The following is a 22,230-nucleotide window of genomic DNA, read 5'->3' on the forward strand; positions in this document are numbered from 1 at the left end:
TCTTTAGATTCATCTCTTAACAATAGAATTGACGTAAAGAAGACCACTTAATATCTTTATTTTGCTTTACACACAGATTAGTTTACAATTATTTCAATATGGAATCAAATACTGCACCAAAATCAGATTTACGCTCGTTAATCAACAGATTCAAATATGAAAGAGTCCTAGAATCGAATCCACAAACAAAGGTCATTTCATTACTAGGAACTATCGATTCAAAAGCTGCTATTGTAATTGCAGAAAAGACCCATTTTACATTCGATGAAACTATTCGTAGGCCTTCTCAAACCGATGAAAATATACCGATTTTTTACCATTGTGAAAATGAATATTCCTGTATCAACGGTATTCAAGAATTAAAAGAAATTACTACTAATGACATTTACCATTGGGGACTTGGTGTCTTAAGACAAAATATCGAATACAATCCAACTTGTAAATTCAGTTTGATTTGGCCAGCTACATCTGTTCACATCAGAAAATATGATCAACAAACTTATCACGTCGTTAGAGAAAATCCTGATATGTATAAGAGAATCGTTAAACCATACATTGAAGAAATGAGTAACCCAAATAGATTGAAATGGGTTTATAATATTCTTTATGAAGGCGGAGAAGCCGAACAGGTGGTTTATAAGGACTACAATGAGAATGAAAAAGATGAAGGTTTTGTTATTTTACCAGACATGAAATGGGACGGTGTTAACATGGATTCCTTATATTTAGTGCTTATTGCTTATAGAGATGATATAAGATCTATCAGAGATTTGAAACCAAAAGATAGACAATGGTTGATGCGTTTAAATACTAAGATCAGATCGGTTATCCCTGCATGCTATAACTATGGTATTAGTCCCGATGAACTAAGAATTTTCATTCATTACCAACCATCATACTACCATTTCCATATTCATATTGTTAACGTGAAACATGCAGGGTTAGGTAACAATATTGCCGCAGGAAAAGCTATTTTATTAGATGATGTCATTGAAATGTTAACTTACTTGGGTCCAGAAGGTTTTGAAGCTAAAACAATCACTTACGTCTTGGGTGAAAATCATGAATTATGGAGAAGAGGTATAGAACAAGAGGTTGAAAAACAATTGAAGGAAGATGGTATCCCAAAGCAACCAAAAATCTTTAATGGTTTTTCCATGGATAATGTCAAACAAACAATAGATTATGATGGCCCAGACCCTCTGTCATAATAAACCAAACCAGATAAGTATTTAGTCTCCTTCTTTCGTTTTTTGAGGTTATGTTTCTTATTGTTTTTATGATTCATAGGCATTACTTTTGTACATATGCTTCATGATCGTAATACCAGTCGACTTTACACACATCAAGAAGATAAAGTACTTTATAGTATATTTATCTCAATGTCTATTGGTATATATATTGTAAATACTATATCAGACAGTCGAATATTTACAGTTAAAAGATTCTTACGTAGTTGATCAATTTTACAGTTTCTAGGATGCTATATAAAGTTCGACGCGGAGAGAAGAAAAAGGGAAATGGCAAATCGAAAGTTGAATACAAACGCTACATGAATACTAACAAGTACGTGTTAAAAGTATTGAATTACAGCTATCAAGAGATTAGATTTCCACGATATTACCAACAGATATAATGAAAGTAAAGAGACGTTCTGCCATAAATTTTGATGATGACAGTCCAGGTCCAACGTTTGATCTAAATGGCGAACAGCGGAAGAGGTTCAAAGCCATTCAAACGTTGGGGTCTTCATACGATGATCCAGAAAAGCATAATGGAGAGAAATATAAACAAGAGGAAGAGCCCCCAATGGAAGATGAAGAGTTACAGCGTCTGATACCCAGAGGGTATAGCCTACTACGTAAGATGGGCTATACTCCAGAGAAGGAGCACACATCGCAATTCGATATAAAGCAGGTACCAAACGACTTCAAGGAAATAGACAAGAAGTTAAAGCAAGAAGAGTATAGGAGGTGGATAAATAAAACACACAGTCAAAAGGTATTAGTTGATAGGTGGCATAAACTGCAGAAAATTGCATTCGAAATGACTGGCGATGTCGAGATTTACAAGCCAGATGCAGATCCCAGAGATTTTAATGTCCTTTGGAGAGGATACATAAAAGTGTTAAATGAGGCATGCAGACAATCTAATAGGCGTAAAAGTGTTACTGCAAATGGCAGCGACCGTGATAAGCAGAGTAACGCGGCTGATAATACGACAAAAGGCCCCGAAGTGGCTGAGCACCAACAAAAGCCTTCTGCTTTGGAAAACAGAGCAACATATAAGGAAGATCCTGAACTAGACATTCTTGATGAAATGAGTACTGAACAAAAGATAATGAAACTGAACATATTTTTAAGGACAGAGCTATACTACTGTTTCTATTGCGGCGTCAAATATAAGGACGAAGCAGATCTATATAAGCATTGCCCAGGGTTGGGACCAGAAGATCACGAATGATAGTGTATGTCACCAGACACTTCCCTCCCTTTGCATACAGTATGGCGTCAATGTACTCCGTTGCATGTGGCGCTCACTATATATGTATACTATGCATATGCACTCAACACAATATTTAGAATTCCGAAAATTCTGATGAAGAAAATGATATAAAATTAACTGAATGGGTAAAAAACATGAATCTGATACAATAGTATTTTTAATGAAGATGTACAAACGACAATGTAGAAACAAGATTTAATACTGAACTAAAAAAATGGATCTAACCGTACCAGAAGTTGAAGTTCCCAGGAATTTCGCACCTTCTCCTCAGTTCAAATGGCTGTGTGAGGAGTTATTTTCGAAACTAGAAGAGGTTCCAAACCAGAGACATTTAACAACAAAAAGAATAACATTGAGGTACTACGAAATCATCACTAATTTTGTTAATCTTTGGAGAACAACTGTAGGCGATGACATATATCCTGCTCTAATATTGGCTTTACCTTATAGGGATAGAAGAATGTACAATGTTAAAGACTATACATTGATCAAAGCAATTTGTACATATTTGAAGCTACCAAAGAATTCATTCACAGAAAAGCGACTACTGAATTGGAAACAAAGAGCTGATCGAAGCGTCAAACTGTCTGTGTCTTGTGTGAATGAAATGCGCAAAAGGAAGAGTGAACCAGTCGAAAAATCGCCCATTACACTTGATGAACTGAACACCTTATTAGACTTCCTAAGTCAAGATAGAAACATAAAAGGACGCGGCTACAAAAACTTATCTGAGTCTTCTATTTTCACTTATTGCATTGAAAAGATGTCATTTATGGAGTTAAGGTACTTTTTTGATATTATACTCAAAGCAAGAGTTATAGGTCCACATGAACATAAACTTTTGAATGCATGGCACCCAGATGCTGAAGATTATTTGAGTGTTGTTTCAGACCTAAAAACTGTATGTACAAGGCTTTGGAATCCGAATATCAGACTGCGGCACGACGAGCTATCAATCAATATTGGATATGCTTTTGCTCCTCATTTAGCCAAGAAATTGAGTATATCATACGATAAAATTTGTAAAAAATTGAAGAATGATTTCTTTATAGAAGAAAAAATGGATGGCGAACGAATACAAATCCATTACATGGATTATGGCAACGACATTAAATTCCTTAGCAGGCGTGGTGTAGATTACACATATTTATATGGTGAGAACCTGAGTACTGGTACGATTGCATGCTACCTGAAACTTAACAGGGATGTCAAAGAATGTGTGTTGGATGGTGAGATGGTTACCTACGATGAGGATCAAGATATATTACTACCCTTTGGAATGGTAAAAAGTGCAGCAATGAACGCATTAACTAAGGAAGAAATTTCTGGACAAGACTATCATCCCCTTTTGATGGTTTTTGACTTGGTTTTTTTGAATGGCTCGTCTTTAGTGGAGTTTCCACTTTATCAAAGGAAGGATTATTTAGCCAGTGTACTTGAGCCATACAGGGCCCGAGTACAAATTGTTAATTTTACGAGATGTTCAAATGAGAATATAATACGAAAATCATTAGAGCATGCCATATCAGTTGGGTCTGAAGGAATTGTTTTGAAAAATTATAATTCAAGGTACATGATAGGCAGTAGGAATGATAGTTGGATCAAAATAAAACCTGAATACTTGGAGCAATTTGGTGAAAATATGGATTTAATTGTAATAGGCAGGGATTCTGCCAAAAAAGACTCTTTTTATTGTGGTCTCACGGTGCTGGATGAAGAAGAAGAGAAATTAGTTGAAGAAATCGACAAAGGCGTTGTAAATTTGGTTTCTGATGAGTCTGACTACGAAAATCCGGAGAATAATAGGCACATCAAAAAAGTGGTATCATTTTGTATGATTGCCAATGGCATTTCTCAAAATGAGTACAAAGAAATATACAGGAAAACGAGGGGATTTTGGAAAAAAACTGAGGAAGTTCCTCCTCCTCCAGAACTAATAGAATTTGGTACACAGGTACCAATGGAATGGATTGAACCAGAACACTCAGTAGTACTTGAGATAAAAGCAAGATCGTTGGACAATACCGAAAGTAGCTGCAAAAGGTTCAAAGCTGGATGTACGCTTTACGGAGGTTATTGCAGACGTATTAGAGATGACGTAGACTGGAAATCCTCATTTAGTCTGGCGGAACTTAGAAGAGATAGAAGAATAAAACACTATCCTGGTACGTCAGAGAAAGATACTCTTTTGAAGTCCAAGAAAAGAAGGAAAAAACAGCTTTTGACGCCTTTAAATCAAAATTTGAATCCGAGGGATATCCAGACAACGTCAAAAATATTTGATGGTCTTTTCTTCTACATACTTAGTGATTATTTTGATACAAATGAAAATGTGCGAATAAGCAAGGATGATTTACAGAAATTGTTATTAGAAAATGGAGGAAAAATTAGTCACAATATAGTTTCCAAAAGAGAAAGTAAGTCTAATCTGAGAATACTCTGTGGTAAATACACTGCAGAGTGTAATGTCCTGATCAAAAGAGGCTATGACATATTATCTCCACAATGGGTCATCGACTGTGTAGAAAACAAGAAAATCGTTAAAATTGAACCAAGCCATTGTTTCAGTGTATCTGATGATTTAATGGCGCTTGCAATGAGAAGAGTAGACAAATATGGTGATAGCTATGAGTCGCTTCTATCAGTTAGTAGGCTAAGCTACATTTTAAGATCTTCAAAAGACATTTCACCAGATTTGCTGTCACCTGCAAATATGAGTTTAGATTTTGAAAAAGTCCCATATTTTCTATTTTGGAGGAGAAAGGCATTTGTGATGGAGCACAATTTCGATAAAAGTTCAATAAGGGAAACTATATTGAAAATACAATTGTATGGTGGAAAAGTGGTGAAAAATATCTCTGAATGCAACATTGTGATTTTCCCTAAAGCTGAAATTACTGTAATCAGGGAAAGCATGAAATTTATTCGTAATACACTAGCTAAAACTGTCTCAACTTCTGTGGAGTTACCTATGCTGCCACGAATCGTTAGCTTCGAATGGATCGACGCCTCTATCGAGAAAAACGTCCAAGTACCAGAAGAAGATTACGTTCCGATGTAGGTAGAAATTACGAATTACTTCATTTTTCACCTACTCATAGAGGGGAAGAAGCGTTCTAAAAATGCAAAAGCGTATATATAATGTACAAGAAATGCGAATAATTCTCCTTTTATTAATGATTGGTACCAAATTAAATGAGCTATCCTTTGACAAGCAAAACTTCTATTAAACTGTTTTCATTTTCAATAGTAACTTCAATTTGATTCTTGTTCGTACTCTTTTTCATCGTTAATATTTGTGTCTTCATTGATACCCGTATCCTTTTTTGGTCTATGCTTTCTTCTTCTCTTTTTTTTCTCTGTAGTCTCTTCTTGAACATCGTCGTTCTTATCTGTTTGCTTTGGTTCGTTCAATGTTTTAACTTTCTTTCTAACACTTAGTGGATTTGGGCCTTTTGGTCCTCTCTTTTTTTTAGCTGTCTTCTCCCCAGATCCTTGGGTTTCAGTGGCTTCCTCTTCATCCAACTTCAGACCTGCATATTTTGGGTCATTCAAACCTTTGTACAGTTTTTCTTGTTCCATTCTTGAACTAATCTTTGCACTGGTGTCGCTTAAAGGCTCCATAATCATAACAGATCTTGATATATGCACTAACGGTACGCCGGGCACACGTCTTAATTGCCTTCTTATATCGATATCTTGCGAGGCAACCACGTACCTATGCTTATTTTTGCCGTTTACATTGACAACACTTAATACGCATTCAATAGGTGTCTTAGGTTCTTTTGGTGGATGATTACAACGACGTCTCTCGAAACCTTTGGCCATATCAATAGCATTTTGATCCCGTGTCTCATATAAAGCTTGCATACAACACTGGGTGATCATAGGTTTTACCTCAGCCTGTAGCGTGCGCTTCAAACCTTTAACCAAATCAAAATTTGAATTGCTAGAAACTGTAACTATCTCATTGTCTACCAAAACCTGATAAGGTTCTCTGAATTTGAAAGTATGTGAATACACTAACAGTTGCTTTCTGTACGACTTAGCTCTTTTTTGACGCATAATTTAACGTAGTGGGTGTAAAGTTATTCCCTATAATGTAAATTCAATGTTCAGTTAATTATTGGTAAGTGTAATTTCATCTCATCGCAAGCGAAAAATTTTCATATATTTCACTACTAGTTAATACCGAGAAAAAAAAATATACATCTATATATACGTTCTTACACATATAAGTGGAATAATAACGAGAGGGAAACATTCCTCGTAATTGGATATCCTAATTATTCTTGATTATGGCAAATCGGAGCTTATTATATGCCATGTTTATACTCACCACTATATAAACTGTATTTATAAATCCATTAATGTCTTATTTCTTAATGTGAACAACATGTAATAAGTCCACATCCAGAAAAACACAAAACTACCGAAACCAATGACGCAGTTGAGAGTAATCCATATATCAGGATAGTTTGTTGGTGGTTCGACAAAGAAATCTAGATAATGAAAGACGGCCATGGACAGATAAGAGCTGACAATGACGACCTTCCAAAGAATGTTATGGGGCAACAGACTTCTTCTGTGGTAGTTTTCATGAATTGCACTGATCGAAGGTCCAGGGGTTAACATTTTTGGTAAAAATTTTGGTGTTACAAAACTGAAATTTCCTAGTAACCAGTTACTTAGAGCAAAGCAAACGGCATATTGTAAAATTAGACCATCTTTTTTTAGTAATGGCCACAAAGTAAATAAGGCCACGTTATTGATCCAGCAAACCATTGATAGAACATTCCAATCAGTGGACGTATATAGTAGAGTTATAGGTAACAATGGAACTAATATAGTCTTTTCATGGACCTGAAAGCTGAAAAGGAAAAATGACATTGAACAAGCAGCCAATGCATAAGGAAGCAAATGTTTCTTTGGATATAAAACTATAATGACGAGGGCTGGTAAGAAACCTAACACAGTAGCCGCTAGGGAATATAATTGTAATTGATCCTGTGTGAATTTAATTTTATATTTGATTAAGATATTGGTAACACACCAAAAGTTAGCAACCTTGTCTTCAAAAATTCCTCTTGCAAAAGGAAAAATTCTGTGAACAGATTGAATCAAGTTTTCCAATCCTCCACCAAATATATACAAAGGAGAATACATTGCGACAAATGTCACAATTGTAACTGCTGCAATCCCTACCAATCTTGGAATATTAAATAATCTGGGGAAGAAAAGTGATTTGCTCAGTAAATAGCCAAAAAATATTGGAGCATAATACAATGACATTTGTTTGAAACAGATGGAAAGTACGAAGCATACGGATGCCACGGAATAGAAGTCATCTAGTAAGTTATTGATAGCATAAACTGTAAGGCCTAGCATGACGGAATTATACTGAAAATGACCATGATCAATAAGCATTAAAGATGGTTGGAATAAGATTGCAGTTGCAGCAATATATTGACCAATAGGAGATTGATTTCTGTGTTTGCCAAACCATTTTGAAAAATATATGATAGCAGGGAAGTAAAATACAGCTTCGCTGATTAAGACTGTAGTTCTCATATAACTTTTGATTCCTTCCATTTCAATCCCTCTTGAGTCATTCAACGTAAACCATTTTGGATATATAAAACTGCCAATTTTGCCCAAAATGTACGAATGGTAGGCTGTCAGTGGGGGATAATCTAGACCCCAGTATTGTAAATCAAACCAATACCATTTAGAGATAGGGAGATGTTGAGTTATCTCCATCCAGTGTCTTTGGGCTTCGAAATCTCCAAACATTGGTGAATGACCCATTCCGGAGTATGAACCCAATCCAATGGCACACCTAATAATCAGTGCAAAGGTCACTATAATGTATTGGGCAAGCCATTGGTTACCTGCAGGTCTAAATGGATATAAAAAATCATAGAGGGGAGATGCATAGAATACCTCCTCGATTGCTTCATTATTTAATTTGGACGCTTTTTTGGGATTCGATTTGGACTTTGCTTTGAGTTTGGTCTTCGGTGACTTTTTCTTTGGTTCAGGAGAGCGCATCCTATTACTACCCTTCTTTGAGGACGTTACTGTAGTTCAATTGAAGTGGATGCCCTTGAGCTGAAAGCGATAAGTGTGAATAAGTAACCTAGCTACACAATTTTTCTTTTTTCTCTTGGGAATATTTGATACTAACAAAGCGTAGCGTCAGCCAGAAAAAAAAATATGAGGTCGAATTTATAAGTATCATGAAATTAACTAGCTATACATCTAGAAAAGTAAGGAAAACTATACAATATATATTGACTTTATATAATAAGTCATTTGAACCATTTTATAAGCCCAATTTTTTCTTTCTTTCTTGATATTGAAATGAAAAGGTTTATATTCCCATAGAAAGAGAATTGGTAAGAATATTGATCAATGAAAGTATTTTTTCGGTATCAAAAGAACAATTATGCAGATCCTTCAAATTTTGGAACGTCTTTTTCTAATATACCGTTACGAATGGAGGATTTCCAGCCTACAGCCCTTTCGAAACCATTGATACCATATTGGAAGTTTTGGAAGACTTCAATCAACTTTTCTCTGGTAGACTCGATGAATGGACCATGTTGAATGACTGGTTGATCTAAGATTAAACCACCTATGATGGCGAATTCAGTGTCATCGTCACTGACCACACCTTTAATACCGTTGCCGTCTGCGTTAAAGAAAATGGTGGAATATTGTGGGAAAGTTTCATCACCAATTTTGACAGAACCTTTCATAACGTATAAGAAAAAGTTAAAGTTTTCTGGAGTTTGTTGGACGAAATCGGTACCTTTCTTATTAGAAATGAAATGGTAGAAGTCGACTGGAGTGTAAGCTAATTCTTTAACTGATTCGACACCATAGGATCTACCACTAATAACTTTGACTTTTAAATGTTCATTTGGTTCAACGATTGGAATTTCACCACCCCTTAAGTTTCTGTATCTTGGTTCACAATCCTTCATTTCTTGTGGTAAATCGACCCATAATTGTAGACCGACACCAGCGTCGCCATTTTCCATTAAGACAGGAATTTCCGAATGCATAATACCTTTACCAGCAGTCATGAATTGTAGATCGCCTGGTCTTAGAATACCCTTAGAACCGGTGAAATCTTCGTGTGCAATCATACCATTACGAACGTAGGTGATAGTTTCTTGACCGTGATGTGGATGATCAGGGAAACCAGCAGGATGTGAAACGGTGAAATGATCTAACAGTAAGAAAGGAGTGAAGTTTCTTTGTCTCATTGACCCTACGGATCTTCTGACTCTGGCACCTACACCTTCTTCTTGTTCGACAGCAACGAAGTGCTTGTTGATGGTACGAAATGTGGTAGCGTTTTCAGTGGTAGCCATTTTTTTTAATTGGGCGAATAATTTAAATTTGGATGATATTTTGTCTAGTTGTAAGGATAGAGTACTATTATTATTCTGAACCTTTAAAAAAATATTTAACCGAAAAAGCAAAATAGATACAAACAGGGCAAATATTGCCTTTTTATATATTCCAACATTAGAATGTTTTTAATTTTTTGAGAAGGCATTATAGTATTAATAATCCGTGCGAAAAAATGATAGAGACCCTTCGTAATCTGAAAAATTCGGCCATCACAAATAGCTAATTTACCACATCAATCATACCGAACATTCGCTGTCTTTTTAAATTGTTTTCTCTTGGGACTATTAGATTTACATAAATTTGGACTAGTTTTTAGTAAGTCGTTAGTAATATTGCGCTGACTTTTCGGCCGGCAGGCACCAGACTTTCGCAGGGCTGCGACGTTTTCTCAGGAACCGTCGCTCAGATTTTTCTATTTTTTTTGTCGGTCGAAAAGAACAAAAGCAAAATTACACGTAAAAATTACATAAACTTCGTGCTAATGAGCGATTTGTAATGTTGGGAGACAACGAGAGCTAAGGATGTCCTTTTGCAACTTATCATTTGATGGAGAGCAGGTGGGTAAACTACTGGCTACAGAAAACTGAATGTGTGGATTGTTCACCCACATTAAAGGAAAAAAATAAGAATGACATGTAGCAGTAAGGGACGTTTGTAAGTTACTTTTTTCTGATTTGTTTGCTGCAGCCGCGCCCATGAAATGAACATTTGCCATGCGGTCTCTTATGAAAGACGATCTTTTTATATGTAATTCAAGCATATCAGTAGTCCTTATCGTTCATTATTTGGCGATATCCAGGCATTTTCAAAAATATAGCCAATGATACATGGCTATTTTCTGATATTTGTAGTATGATAGCGCCGCATCGGCACTGTAAAAAGATGTCTTTAAAAGCAACAAAAAAGCAAATTATCGCCGTTTGAGGAGGGGAACAAGCACATTAGTATCAAATTTGAAAGAGTAATGCTTTGACGCAGGCATTGCTTCTTCCGCTTTTGGTGAATAGCTAAGTTATCGTATTAAGTGCGGGTAACAACTTCTTTGTATACGTCTTTTTCTTTTTCATTTTTCAATTTTCTTCGTTAGCGACAAGATTCCAACCGTACATTAATATTAATAGTGCCTGATCTGCTCGAGTTTTTATAGTCATCAATTACATTGGTAAACTATCTGAAGTGAAATACAATCAGTATGCCTCCTTTGAAGAGGAAAAGTGTAGAGTTTGATCTCGGTGATAAATATAATGAGCCAGATATTCCTGATACACCCAGATTAACAATATCAAGAAAACGTAAGGATTCACATACAACAATTCATGTGCCATATTTAGCCGGTCCTTACAAACAATTGAATAAGATAGGCAAAGGATCACATTCTATAGTCTATAAAGTGACACATCCAACAAGTGATGCTACTTTAGCCTTAAAAAAATTACCAATCAATGATTATAAATTAAAGACAAACAGAAGATCTACAATTTTGAAAGAAATTGAAATTCATAAATTAGTTAACGGCCACAAAAATATTATATCAATGATAGACCATTTTGAAATAGATGCTACCATGTATATGGTTCTTGAACTTTGTGGAGCTGGAAGTTTGTACGATATTATATGCAGATCTAAGAGATCATTGAGAGAATGGGAAGCCAAGAGATTAATGATTCAATTGTGTGGTGCGGTTGATTGGATACATGAAAAGAATATTGTTCATGCTGATTTGAAACTATCAAATATTTTGATTGACTCGTCAAATAATTTACAGTTATGTGATTTTGGCCATTCTTTTGTAAGTACCGACATTGACAATAACTCGATCAATAAATTCGGTACGCCGAACTACTTATCTCCCGAAATTATCTCAAATTTCATCTTAAGTGATAAGAAGGACTTGTATTTTCCAAAGGAAAGTGATATTTGGTCAATAGGGATTGTTTTGTACGCGATGATTTTTGATAAGACACCATTTGAGGCAACAACATTGAGATCTACCTATGAAAACATAGTGGAATGTAAATATGGTTTTGTTGAAAATAAGAGGGTTTCAAATAAAGTGAAGAAGCTGATTCAAAATATTTTAAAAATACAGCCATTAGAAAGAAAAACAATTGTTGAAATTGTTTCTGATGACTGGTTCCACACATCTTATTTCCCAGATGAAATAAATCTGAGAGAAAATAACTCAGACTTAAATTCTATGTTCGAGAATGAGCTCTCGACAGTGTCAAGGTATTATTCATTGACAAACTATATCAATTGTTTAATTGATGCAGGATTGAAGAAATATCTAATTACCCCAGGCAATCATAATAAAAATTTACAAAAAAAAGAGCGTAGGTTTATGGAAGGAACGCATGGTGTGACCAAATCTAAAAAATATGGTAAATTTGACAGGCAATTGAAATGCTTACAAGACTTATCAGCTCTTAAGCAACTTGAAAGATTGGGAAAATTAAGTAGCAACTATTTCAAGATTTTGAATTCTACTAGCTTAAATGTCGAAAAGGCAAATGAGATTTTGAGAGATCAATGCTATTTCAGTCTTCTAAGTCTAAACGAGGCTGCCTATATAACAGAACTGACTCAACAGCGTATGCCAAGCCGTGACTCCATTTCGACATTAAAGGCACCAATCATGGTGTCAACAATACATCAGGAGGAAAATGGTGTCATTCGGTACCAACTATCTAATCAAGATATAGGCTCAATTTACCCAAACAGTCATAGTCTCCTTCGGGTCAAAGAAGAAGATGCATTTTGGTATATCTGTCCTGATAATGAGAAAGGATGGATATCTAAATATTTTGATAAAGCCAAGATACCCAAGGAATTTATTGAACTTTTAACAGAGGTTGAACAGTTTGGTTCGAAAATTTCCAACGTCTCATCAAATTTACCATTTATTACAAAAAGTTCCACCACAGAAGCGGACATTTTCCTCAGGAAATATACAAAATTTGAGAATTTCGAACTATTTGAGTTAAGTAATGCTTTGCAATTCAATTTCGAAGATTCTGGAAGCATTATATCCATCCATGAAAATGGACAGCTTATTTCTTTCAATACAATGTCAAATAATGAAGTCCTTACCATGCCATTGTCTGCTTTTTACGGCAGTAGCGAATATAATATTTTGGCAGATAAAATTAATATTATCAAATGCTGTCTGCAGATCAGAACAACAATGAGCGAAAGTTAAAATGAAAAAAGGACTTTTACTTATTAAATAATCATATCATTACTACTTGATAAACATATATATATACAATTTTTGCATTTCAACAAAAATACACATACATAAAAAAAACATGTTAGAAAAAAGAGAAGAGCTAGAACATGTTTATAGTAACTTTTAATTGTATCATATGCCGAAATTTTCATCGGATGCTAATGTTTGTAAGTTCCATTCAGTTTCGAAATTCGTTTTTAATATACCCAGTTTATTAATAATACTATTACATGCATTTTTTAATGCCTCCTTTGGATCATAACCTTCTATCGTTTGTACTCTCAATTTAAATCTTGCGAAAAAGGGATGCTCAACCTTATAAGCTGCGAATAGCACCTTTGTATCATTAAGAAGTTCTGCTCTGATTAAATTCCCCAGTGTATGATCTTCTTTTTCAAAAGTTATTACCACAGCATTTGGAGATTTAGTATCTGGATCAATCTTTAACTTCGACTCACCTTCACCTAGAAGGAAGAGTTCAAATCTATCTGGAGCGTTCATGTACGTGGAGTAAGAAAAGAGCAGATAAGCCTATCAACTATATTATATCAATATGAATGCTTCCTCTGTGTGGATTGCTACTATATATTCTTTACATCACAGTGAAAATTGAAATTCAGGCGAATTTCAATTCAAAAGAACTTCGTCACCCGACCACATAAAGGCTGGGTAACGGGAAAGGAAAAAAAGCAATATGGGTTTCCTCTTTTGAACACCAAATACCGTAAGCGAACACTACATTCCTATTATAGTAAAGAGATGCTCCATTAAGAAAGAGTTCACCTAAAAAGGAACAAAAATCAACTTTTTTTTTTTTTTTTTTTTGTAAGGATTTCCAAATAGATGGACACTGGTTTAGTTACCGTACGTACAGCAGGCCAATTCTTTCCATTAGCAAACTATAGAGTAGCAGTTTTCAAGAAACAAAGACATTGTATTCTATAACTCTTTGCAAGTATAAGTGTATCAAGTAACAGAAAGCTGAAGGGTGCTCCTTATAGAAAATACATTCTCCAAACAAACCCTCCGTATTTAAAGTCGTATAGGCACAGCTTTAAATAAACGTAAATCTGAAAAATTGTACTACAATCAATCTGGGTGAAAATCAAGGACTTCGTCGTACTCAGACCACATTCGATCCAGATAGCGTACACATTGTAACAAGTTTATTTGTGATATCCTCATCGCAGCTTTAATTTTTTTTTCTTTGGTCTCCCAACTGATCTGTTTGATAAACGTTCTGCAAATACGGTCTTACTTCTAATCTCCACTTTACTAAGAGTAAATTTGATAACATCATTGTTACTTCCAAATAAAATATAATTTAGAAATCACGTTTCACAGAACTCAGCATGAATCAAGGTAATTCATCTACAAATATTCCACAAGGTACCGCGACGAATAATCCAGCTAGCGCTGCATCAACTTCAAGCGTAACACCCCCTGTCGCACCAGGTTCTCAACATCAACTAGCCTCCATTCAAGCGCCAACCACAATCGTGAATGCCAATACTATTCCACCATCTCATGTAAATACTGGCGAAAATAAAAATGCTGTGGTGTTACCCTCTCTGTCCACTTTAAATAATAGTACCGAACAAAAAGAACAACAGGAACAACAACATTTTAACCCATTAAATATTTTAAACACGAACGGTAGTAACCGGAAGAATTCGACGATGGATTCTATAATGAACCCAGAACCCCCTACTTCAATGGTTAGTAAGGCCAGTACTACAAATACTCAAACTACACCTTCTTCCAGTTCTGTTCCTCCAATAAATAATGGAAATGTCAAGGTCAAAAATGAAAGAGCACCTTTCTTCGGCACTGGGGTATCTGTGGCAAGTTTCGACAATCCCCTTCCGCCATTGAATCAGCAACAAAGCCAACCCTCATTCCCTGCCATGCATATGAGAGATCAACAGCAGCAGCAGCAAATGGCAGCAGCACCTGCAGCAGCTGAAGACGATGCCTCATACAGACCTCTTAATGTTAAAGATGCTCTATCATATTTGGAGCAAGTAAAACAGCAGTTCAATTCTAGACCTGATATCTATAATCAATTTTTAGATATCATGAAGGATTTCAAATCACAAACTATTGATACACCAGGTGTTATTGAAAGAGTTTCTACGCTTTTCAGAGGATATCCTTCTTTGATTCAAGGTTTCAACACTTTTTTACCAACCGGTTATAGAATCGACTGCCCCAGTAACCCAAATGACCCAATAAAGGTCACCACGCCAATTGGATCTTCAACCTTACACGAAATGACTCGTTCAGTCCAACGTGCTAACAGCAACTTACAGCAGCAGCAGGCCCTTTCTCAAAATAATATGATGCAACAAGCTCAAATTCCAATTGGTAGTATCAGTAATAATGCTAATCTTAATGCAGCCGTACAATCAGTTGACGATCAAGCCAAACAAGCCAATAAGAAACCTGCCGATGTAGAATTTAGTCAAGCAATCAATTATGTCAATAAAATCAAGAATAGATTCGCTGATCAACCTGACATTTACAAAAACTTCCTCGAGATTTTACAGACCTATCAGAGGGAACAAAAACCAATAAATGAAGTGTATGCTCAAGTAACCATCTTATTTCAAAATGCACCAGATTTGCTCGATGATTTCAAAAAGTTTTTACCAGATTCTTCAAAAGAACAGCAGTACACGGGCCAGCTTCCTCAACAAATTCCAAATCAAGAACAATTAGAAGAATTCTCTGGCAGCTATGCTAGACCACCTAATGCACCACTTGATATGGTAGCTCAACAAAGTCTACCTCCAATTGGCAGTTTTTCTCCGCCAGCAAACACCGGAATTTCAATGCATGATCAAAGTCAACGCCCTCACATGATGGCTTTACCTTCTATGCTTCAGCATGAACAGATAATCGATATGAATAACCACCCAAAACCAGCAGTTAGTACACAAGGGATTTCTAATGACGAGATCCCTGTATCTGATGTCAGAATGGCGCAATATCCTAATGGAGCAGTTCCTGACTACGGGCAATATCCAACACATCCACAAATGAAGCCTGATCTTGCCACCCAAAGACATATATTACAGCAACAGGAAATTCAGCAGCAACAATTGATGTTACAACAACAACAGGAACAGGAATTACTTGAACAACAACAGCAACAGTATGTTGAGGCACCAGTGAGACCAGAAATTGATTTGGACCCTAGTATTGTCCCCGTCGTTCCAGAACCAACAGAGCCTATAGAAAGTAATTTCACACTTATCGAAGAGACAAGTTTCTTTGACAAAGCCAAGAAATTTATAAATAACAAACAAATATACACCGAATTTCTAAAGGTGTTGAACTTGTTCTCACAAGATTTGATTAGTGTCGATGATTTAGTTAATAAGGTTGAATATTATATCGGTTCCAGTAAAGAATTATTCGAGTGGTTTAGAAATTTTGTTGGATACCAAGGTAATCCAAAAATTATTGAAAATATTGTTCACGAAAAACACAGACTTGATTTGGACCTTTGTGAGGCCTGTGGCCCAAGTTACAAGAGATTACCAAAATCAGATACGTTTATGCCTTGTTCTGGTAGAGATGATATGTGCTGGGAAGTTTTAAATGATGAATGGGTTGGTCACCCTGTTTGGGCTTCCGAAGATTCGGGTTTTATCGCACACCGTAAGAACCAGTACGAAGAAACTTTATTCAAAATTGAAGAAGAAAGACATGAATATGATTATTATATTGAATCCAATTTGAGAACGATTCAAACCCTTGAGGCAATTGTTAATAAAATATCCAATATGAGCGAAGAGGAAAAGAAGAATTTCAAATTAGAACCAGGCCTAGGTCATACTTCATTAACCATTTACAAGAAGGTTATTAGAAAAGTGTATGATAAAGAAAGAGGGTTTGAGATTATTGACGCTTTGCATGAACATCCTGCTATTGCAGCACCAATTGTATTAAAGAGATTAAAGCAAAAAGATGAAGAATGGAGAAGAGCACAGCGTGAATGGAATAAGGTTTGGAGAGAATTAGAGCAAAAAGTTTATTTCAAGTCATTAGATCATTTGGGACTGACGTTTAAACAAGCTGACAAGAAACTCTTGACAATCAAACAGCTTATTTCCGAAATTAGTAGTATCAAAGTCGATCAAAATAATAAGAGAATTCATTGGCTGACACCAAAGCCAAAGAGTCAGCTAAATTTTGATATAAAAGACTTCGAAATTTTATTTGATATTCTGAGTTTATCGGAAAATTTCATCAATCATAGCTCAACCTATTCAACTTCTGACAAGGAAAGACTCAATGATTTTCTGAAATCCTTCATTAGTTTATTTTTCAGTGTTCCACTCAACGAAATAAACAATGCTTTGGATAAGAGAAATAATCAAAAAAATTCTGAAAAAGTAACAGACAGTGCACTTCCAGATGGAACTGAAAATCAGAAGAAAAGATCCATTCATGACATTGAATTGTCAATGAGTGATATTTTACATAGAACCAAATATCAAAAAATGAAACTGTCAAATAGGGGCAGCGACTCACAGGAAGAGAACAACATCGACACCATCATCGATGAGGAAAGTGATGAAAGGCTTGCAGAAGAAGCAGACTTAATCAGACAAGACGCTAAACGACCATGGCTATTAGGGGACATTATTGATAAGACCAATACTCAGGGTATAATCACTGATAGAAAGAAATTCAATCTTTTCGCTAATACAAATATCTATGTCTTTCTCCGTCATTGGACTACCTTATATGAAAGATTACTTGAATTAAAAGAAATGAATGGGGAAGTCACAAAAGAAATTAACAATAGAAAATCTGTCAAATTTGCCGAGGATTTAGGACTAGTCTCCACCCAGTTGAAAAATATGGGATTAGATTTTGTCGACAAAGACAGCTACGAGGAATTATTAAGATTGAGCAAAAGACTCATCGAAAATGATATTGAGCATCAATGGTTTGAGGAAAGTCTCCGTCAAGCATATAATAACAGAGCTTTTAAGTTATACACGGTTGACAAAGTTGTGCAAGCTCTAGTTAAACATGGTCATACTCTGATGACAGATTATAAAACTACTGAAGTGATGAAGCTATTCGAAAAGGACAGATTGTCTTCTGCGACAAGCGCTAAAGATCAGATTCTATATCGTTTACAAGCTCGTTCGCACATGTCAAATACCGAGTACATGTTCCGTATAGAATATAACAAGGATGATAGAAACATTTGTATCCAGTATATCGCTTTGGATGATCTTACTTTGAAAGAAGGAAATACTGAAGAAGAAAAATGGAAATATTATGTAACATCCTATTCATTGCCTCACCCTACAGAAGGTATTGATCACGAATCATTGCAAATACCTTTCCTGCAGAAGATATTAGAATTTGATCAAGAAGAGCTTGAAAATAATGATGAAGAGAATAAGAGTAATGGTAAATATTCTCCTGAAGGGGTGTCGAATTCGATGTACAAAATTAAGATACATCCAGGAAACTATGCGCTAGATATCCAGACTGGTTCATTTGATATTTTTTCAAGAAAGTCTCTGAATAAATATCCTGTTAAAGTTAACGAAGATCATGAATCATTGAAATTGAATAAAAAGAAGAATATACTGAACACCTTCTTAGAAAGCAATAACGGTTGGAAGAAGCACTTAAAGAAGCAGCTGTCATTGAAGAAGAACGAATCGGAACCTGAAAGCGCCGAGACGAGGACAATTCCGGCAGTCCCTGCTTCTACCACCGACAAACCTCCTTCAATGGAACAAAGCACAGGCATATGAGGAGGGATAATAATATTATTTATGATGCTTCCGGTTGTATAATCAAGTTTTTAATGTAATTTAAGTTAAGGTACAAAAATAAATAATAATATTATATTTTTTATGAAATTAATTAAAAGAATTTAGTGGCCGACGCCACATTTGTATTGATAGCTTCTCTAGAGTTTACAATCTATTCACCTTCTATATCCACGCCAAACGCTTGTAAATTCTCACCCCACTCATTAGTCCAACTTTTTCTTGAAAGCTGATTCTCATTCGCCGTAGGTAAATCGAAAGAAGGGCTTACAGTTCTGTTTCTTAGAACACATTCACCGCCTTCAATATGTGTTTCGACGTATTTAGTCCCTTCATCAATGCTCTTCCCATATTTACTGGTACAGGTATCAGGTGGCCATGGCAGTGACAATAGCAGGTCAGCTAAAGTGGACGCTTTCTCGCTTGCTATCTCATTTAATTCAAAGTGCATCCCGTCACCCTCTGGTGCACCAAATGGATTTAGCCAAGAAAAGAAAGGGCCTAATACGCATGTTGCGTTTGTTAAGATATCTATATCATATGGGAAGTTTATAATGGAATGGAATGCTAATCTTCTCTTGTCATGCTGCCGCAGTAAACCATTAACTTCTTCTTGGTAATCTTCAGGTGATTCAATAGAAAATATTGTAAATACGTTATTTATTAAAATCATTAGAAAGTCCCTTGACTTCTCTTTCCTTGAGTAGAAAGACGATTCCAACCTTTCCATTTCCCATTTTTCAATTTGAGACATACCACTAAAAATTTGGTTCATTGTGCATCTTATTAGAAGAAGCGTTATTGTCAATAGGATGAATGCATCCATCGGCGTTAATATGGTCAGCATAACAATTTCTTGTCGTTGTACCAATGCACTACTAGAATACCAATTAGTCCAAATAAACCCAATTCTACGAAATAATTGGGCCAAAAGGAATGCTGTAGTTACTATAACCCAAAATAGAAATCTCAAAAAGTGTGGGTAGTTCTTGAATCCAACACAATTCATCGTCCAAGGACAATGATGATCCATCATTAAAATGCATTTGTTACAAGTTTTACAATGGTGGGCCCTGGGAGGTTTGTAAGCATCGCATTTCTTGCAGTATGTTCTTATTGTCTTTATATCTTCATTTTTATCAGCTATACTAGGCGAACCTGGATCAGCTTTTATTGCTAAATAGTAAGATAACCAAATCATAGATAGTGAAAATTGGAACCAAAGTTGTAACTTCCATGATAGATGATCCAACAGTATGAAATAATGAGCACTATATCCTATAAAGGATATTAAGAAGGTGGGAATAGCTATACCCAGCCATGGCCATTTAAGCTGAATTGCCATTTTGTCATTTTTAAAATTTCGATAGGTGTAATATATAAAATTTCGCTAATTTTGAACCATGCGATAATTTACATCATCAGGTCATCGCTGAATTATATAAGCCGTGGTAGAACTAATAACTTTAGTAAACTGTTTATTTTCGATAGTGAGATGCATGGAGATTACAAACAGGATATAGCAGAGATTTTGAGGAATAAATCAAGATTGGGAAACTGGGCTGTATGTGGGAGTTATTTTCAGACGTTTATCATAGAAGAAGGGCGCGGTCGTAATAATGAGGAGGTTAAAATATTGCTTTGTTTTATGCCATCATCATTCATGTACTTTGAAAAAGTGAGCCCGTTGATTTGTTACATAACTTATGAATCTGTAAAGAAACAGTGTCTTGCACAAGGATTCGAAAATACTGATCTAATTTTTGATGAAATGTGCAGGCAGATCAAAGGTAGGAATACAGTAGATTATAAAGTCCGGAAAAACTTGGAATTTAAGATTGATTTGTCAAATGTTATAAGTGTTACATTTAAATTTCCTTTAATTAAAGCAGATACTGCCAGTCATATTTTAGCTAAATCCTTCACGAGAGAAATTCTCGAAAGCAACAAAATTTTATGGCATTTAAAAGATGATTTCATTAATTTAGTAAGAGAAAAGGATAGAGTTATCGAATTTATGAAAGGTACTATTAAGGAATTGGGGGGAGAGACGATAGTGAAAAAATGGGCACCTGTGGGGTCATTTAATTACAGTGCAATTACTGAATTTGATGTGCAGTCACAAACGAGAAAATCATTCGAAGAAACCGCCAGTAGTAACAGAGATGACCTCGAAGTTACTCGGAACATGTTACAACTGTTGCAAGATTACAGAGAAGTTCAATTGAGAGTTGCAAAGACCAAGAACGTTGAAATAACGGGACTAGAACGTCTATCCACTTCAGAATTGTCCTCCTTCGAGGAGGATGAGGGGACATATTCTTCCACAGAAGAATCTGCTGCATCCACACCAACCTCTTCACCTTTCGATGAAGTCTCAGATAGTAACGGCAAGAGATCTTTGCCGCCAACAGAAGAAATGTCTCTCACCGAACATACAGTTGATGCGATTGATGTGGGGTCCTCCATCAATACAAACGCAACTGCTAGTAACTTAGAATCACCGAGTAAGAAACGTAAATTTGGTAAAATAAAGATCGACCAATGATTCATGCTGTCACCTGGCTGACAAAAAAAAGGACATTAATATTAGTTTATAATTGATTTATCGATTATAATATAACTACTCATACACATATTCATATATAAGCTTTCCAAAAATCAATAATTAGGAGAAATGGCAGGTAAATATTGAAGTAATGTTTAATAGAAAAATGAAAGTTTCACAAAACTTAATAGGTACTCTAGCTTAACGTAAACGACGAGCTTCACGTTCGGATTCCATTAAGACTAAGATGTCGTTTTCTCTAACTGGACCCTTAACATTTCTGACAATGGTTCTGGAAGTGTCTTCTAAGAATTCAACACGAACTTGGGTGACACCACCACGAGAACCGGTTCTACCTAAAACTTTGATGACCTTGGCTAAAGTAACTGGGGTTTTGGAATCCATTTTGCTATGCTATCCTTGAGATCTAAGAGCCAAGTAATAAACAAAAATTAAGTAATAAATACAAAGGAAATAATACTAGATAAAATACATATTATTGAAGATGCTTCAACACTCAAAATTTTTTTTCACGATGAAAAAAAAAAATTTCGATTATTTTTTTTTAATTTTTGTGCGTGGTCATTTTACACGGGTAGTGCTAAGATTTCTTTTTTTTTTTTTTTTTTTTTTTGTAAATTTATTCCAAAAAATGGAGGAGGGTAATTTAGAGAACGGCGCATTGGATCCTCTGACCCTTTGGCACCTTTTAA

General features: G+C 35.5%; 12 protein-coding genes across 12 annotated transcripts; 6 read left to right on the forward strand and 6 right to left on the reverse strand.

Moving 5' to 3' along the window:
* Positions 1 to 98: 98 nt before the first annotated feature.
* Positions 99 to 1,211, forward strand: DCS1 (5'-(N(7)-methyl 5'-triphosphoguanosine)-(mRNA) diphosphatase; the record flags this gene model as incomplete). Its single annotated transcript, XM_003955025.1, has 1 exon — positions 99 to 1,211. The coding sequence occupies one exon, from the start codon at positions 99 to 101 to the stop codon at positions 1,209 to 1,211; it is 1,113 nt and encodes a 370-aa protein (XP_003955074.1).
* Positions 1,212 to 1,635: 424 nt separating this feature from the next.
* CMG1 (Cmg1p) lies at positions 1,636 to 2,463 on the forward strand (the record flags this gene model as incomplete). Its single annotated transcript, XM_003955026.1, has 1 exon — positions 1,636 to 2,463. One exon carries the CDS (start codon positions 1,636 to 1,638, stop codon positions 2,461 to 2,463), a length of 828 nt encoding a protein of 275 aa, XP_003955075.1.
* Positions 2,464 to 2,719: 256 nt separating this feature from the next.
* On the forward strand, positions 2,720 to 5,566 carry DNL4 (DNA ligase (ATP) DNL4; the record flags this gene model as incomplete). The annotated part of the gene is made up of 1 exon (XM_003955027.1): positions 2,720 to 5,566. One exon carries the CDS (start codon positions 2,720 to 2,722, stop codon positions 5,564 to 5,566), a length of 2,847 nt encoding a protein of 948 aa, XP_003955076.1.
* Positions 5,567 to 5,760: 194 nt separating this feature from the next.
* On the reverse strand, positions 5,761 to 6,570 carry UTP23 (rRNA-binding ribosome biosynthesis protein UTP23; the record flags this gene model as incomplete). The annotated part of the gene is made up of 1 exon (XM_003955028.1): positions 5,761 to 6,570. The coding sequence occupies one exon, from the start codon at positions 6,568 to 6,570 to the stop codon at positions 5,761 to 5,763; it is 810 nt and encodes a 269-aa protein (XP_003955077.1).
* Positions 6,571 to 6,861: 291 nt separating this feature from the next.
* Positions 6,862 to 8,556, reverse strand: ALG6 (dolichyl-P-Glc:Man(9)GlcNAc(2)-PP-dolichol alpha-1,3-glucosyltransferase; the record flags this gene model as incomplete). Its single annotated transcript, XM_003955029.1, has 1 exon — positions 6,862 to 8,556. One exon carries the CDS (start codon positions 8,554 to 8,556, stop codon positions 6,862 to 6,864), a length of 1,695 nt encoding a protein of 564 aa, XP_003955078.1.
* Positions 8,557 to 8,951: 395 nt separating this feature from the next.
* Positions 8,952 to 9,887, reverse strand: KAFR0A05080 (pirin family protein; the record flags this gene model as incomplete). The annotated part of the gene is made up of 1 exon (XM_003955030.1): positions 8,952 to 9,887. One exon carries the CDS (start codon positions 9,885 to 9,887, stop codon positions 8,952 to 8,954), a length of 936 nt encoding a protein of 311 aa, XP_003955079.1.
* A 1,235-nt stretch (positions 9,888 to 11,122) lies between these two features.
* KAFR0A05090 (uncharacterized protein) lies at positions 11,123 to 13,129 on the forward strand (the record flags this gene model as incomplete). The annotated part of the gene is made up of 1 exon (XM_003955031.1): positions 11,123 to 13,129. The coding sequence occupies one exon, from the start codon at positions 11,123 to 11,125 to the stop codon at positions 13,127 to 13,129; it is 2,007 nt and encodes a 668-aa protein (XP_003955080.1).
* Positions 13,130 to 13,291: 162 nt separating this feature from the next.
* On the reverse strand, positions 13,292 to 13,660 carry RPB11 (DNA-directed RNA polymerase II core subunit RPB11; the record flags this gene model as incomplete). The annotated part of the gene is made up of 1 exon (XM_003955032.1): positions 13,292 to 13,660. The coding sequence occupies one exon, from the start codon at positions 13,658 to 13,660 to the stop codon at positions 13,292 to 13,294; it is 369 nt and encodes a 122-aa protein (XP_003955081.1).
* Positions 13,661 to 14,511: 851 nt separating this feature from the next.
* SIN3 (transcriptional regulator SIN3) lies at positions 14,512 to 18,951 on the forward strand (the record flags this gene model as incomplete). The annotated part of the gene is made up of 1 exon (XM_003955033.1): positions 14,512 to 18,951. The coding sequence occupies one exon, from the start codon at positions 14,512 to 14,514 to the stop codon at positions 18,949 to 18,951; it is 4,440 nt and encodes a 1,479-aa protein (XP_003955082.1).
* Positions 18,952 to 19,123: 172 nt separating this feature from the next.
* On the reverse strand, positions 19,124 to 20,314 carry PFA4 (palmitoyltransferase PFA4; the record flags this gene model as incomplete). The annotated part of the gene is made up of 1 exon (XM_003955034.1): positions 19,124 to 20,314. The coding sequence occupies one exon, from the start codon at positions 20,312 to 20,314 to the stop codon at positions 19,124 to 19,126; it is 1,191 nt and encodes a 396-aa protein (XP_003955083.1).
* Positions 20,315 to 20,464: 150 nt separating this feature from the next.
* Positions 20,465 to 21,517, forward strand: NEJ1 (Nej1p; the record flags this gene model as incomplete). The annotated part of the gene is made up of 1 exon (XM_003955035.1): positions 20,465 to 21,517. One exon carries the CDS (start codon positions 20,465 to 20,467, stop codon positions 21,515 to 21,517), a length of 1,053 nt encoding a protein of 350 aa, XP_003955084.1.
* Positions 21,518 to 21,718: 201 nt separating this feature from the next.
* RPS28B (40S ribosomal protein eS28) lies at positions 21,719 to 21,922 on the reverse strand (the record flags this gene model as incomplete). Its single annotated transcript, XM_003955036.1, has 1 exon — positions 21,719 to 21,922. The coding sequence occupies one exon, from the start codon at positions 21,920 to 21,922 to the stop codon at positions 21,719 to 21,721; it is 204 nt and encodes a 67-aa protein (XP_003955085.1).
* Between the last annotated feature and the right edge of the window lie 308 nt (positions 21,923 to 22,230).

This window comes from Kazachstania africana, chromosome 1 (genome assembly GCF_000304475.1).
Source record: "Kazachstania africana CBS 2517 chromosome 1, complete genome".
NCBI lineage: Eukaryota > Fungi > Ascomycota > Saccharomycetes > Saccharomycetales > Saccharomycetaceae > Kazachstania > Kazachstania africana.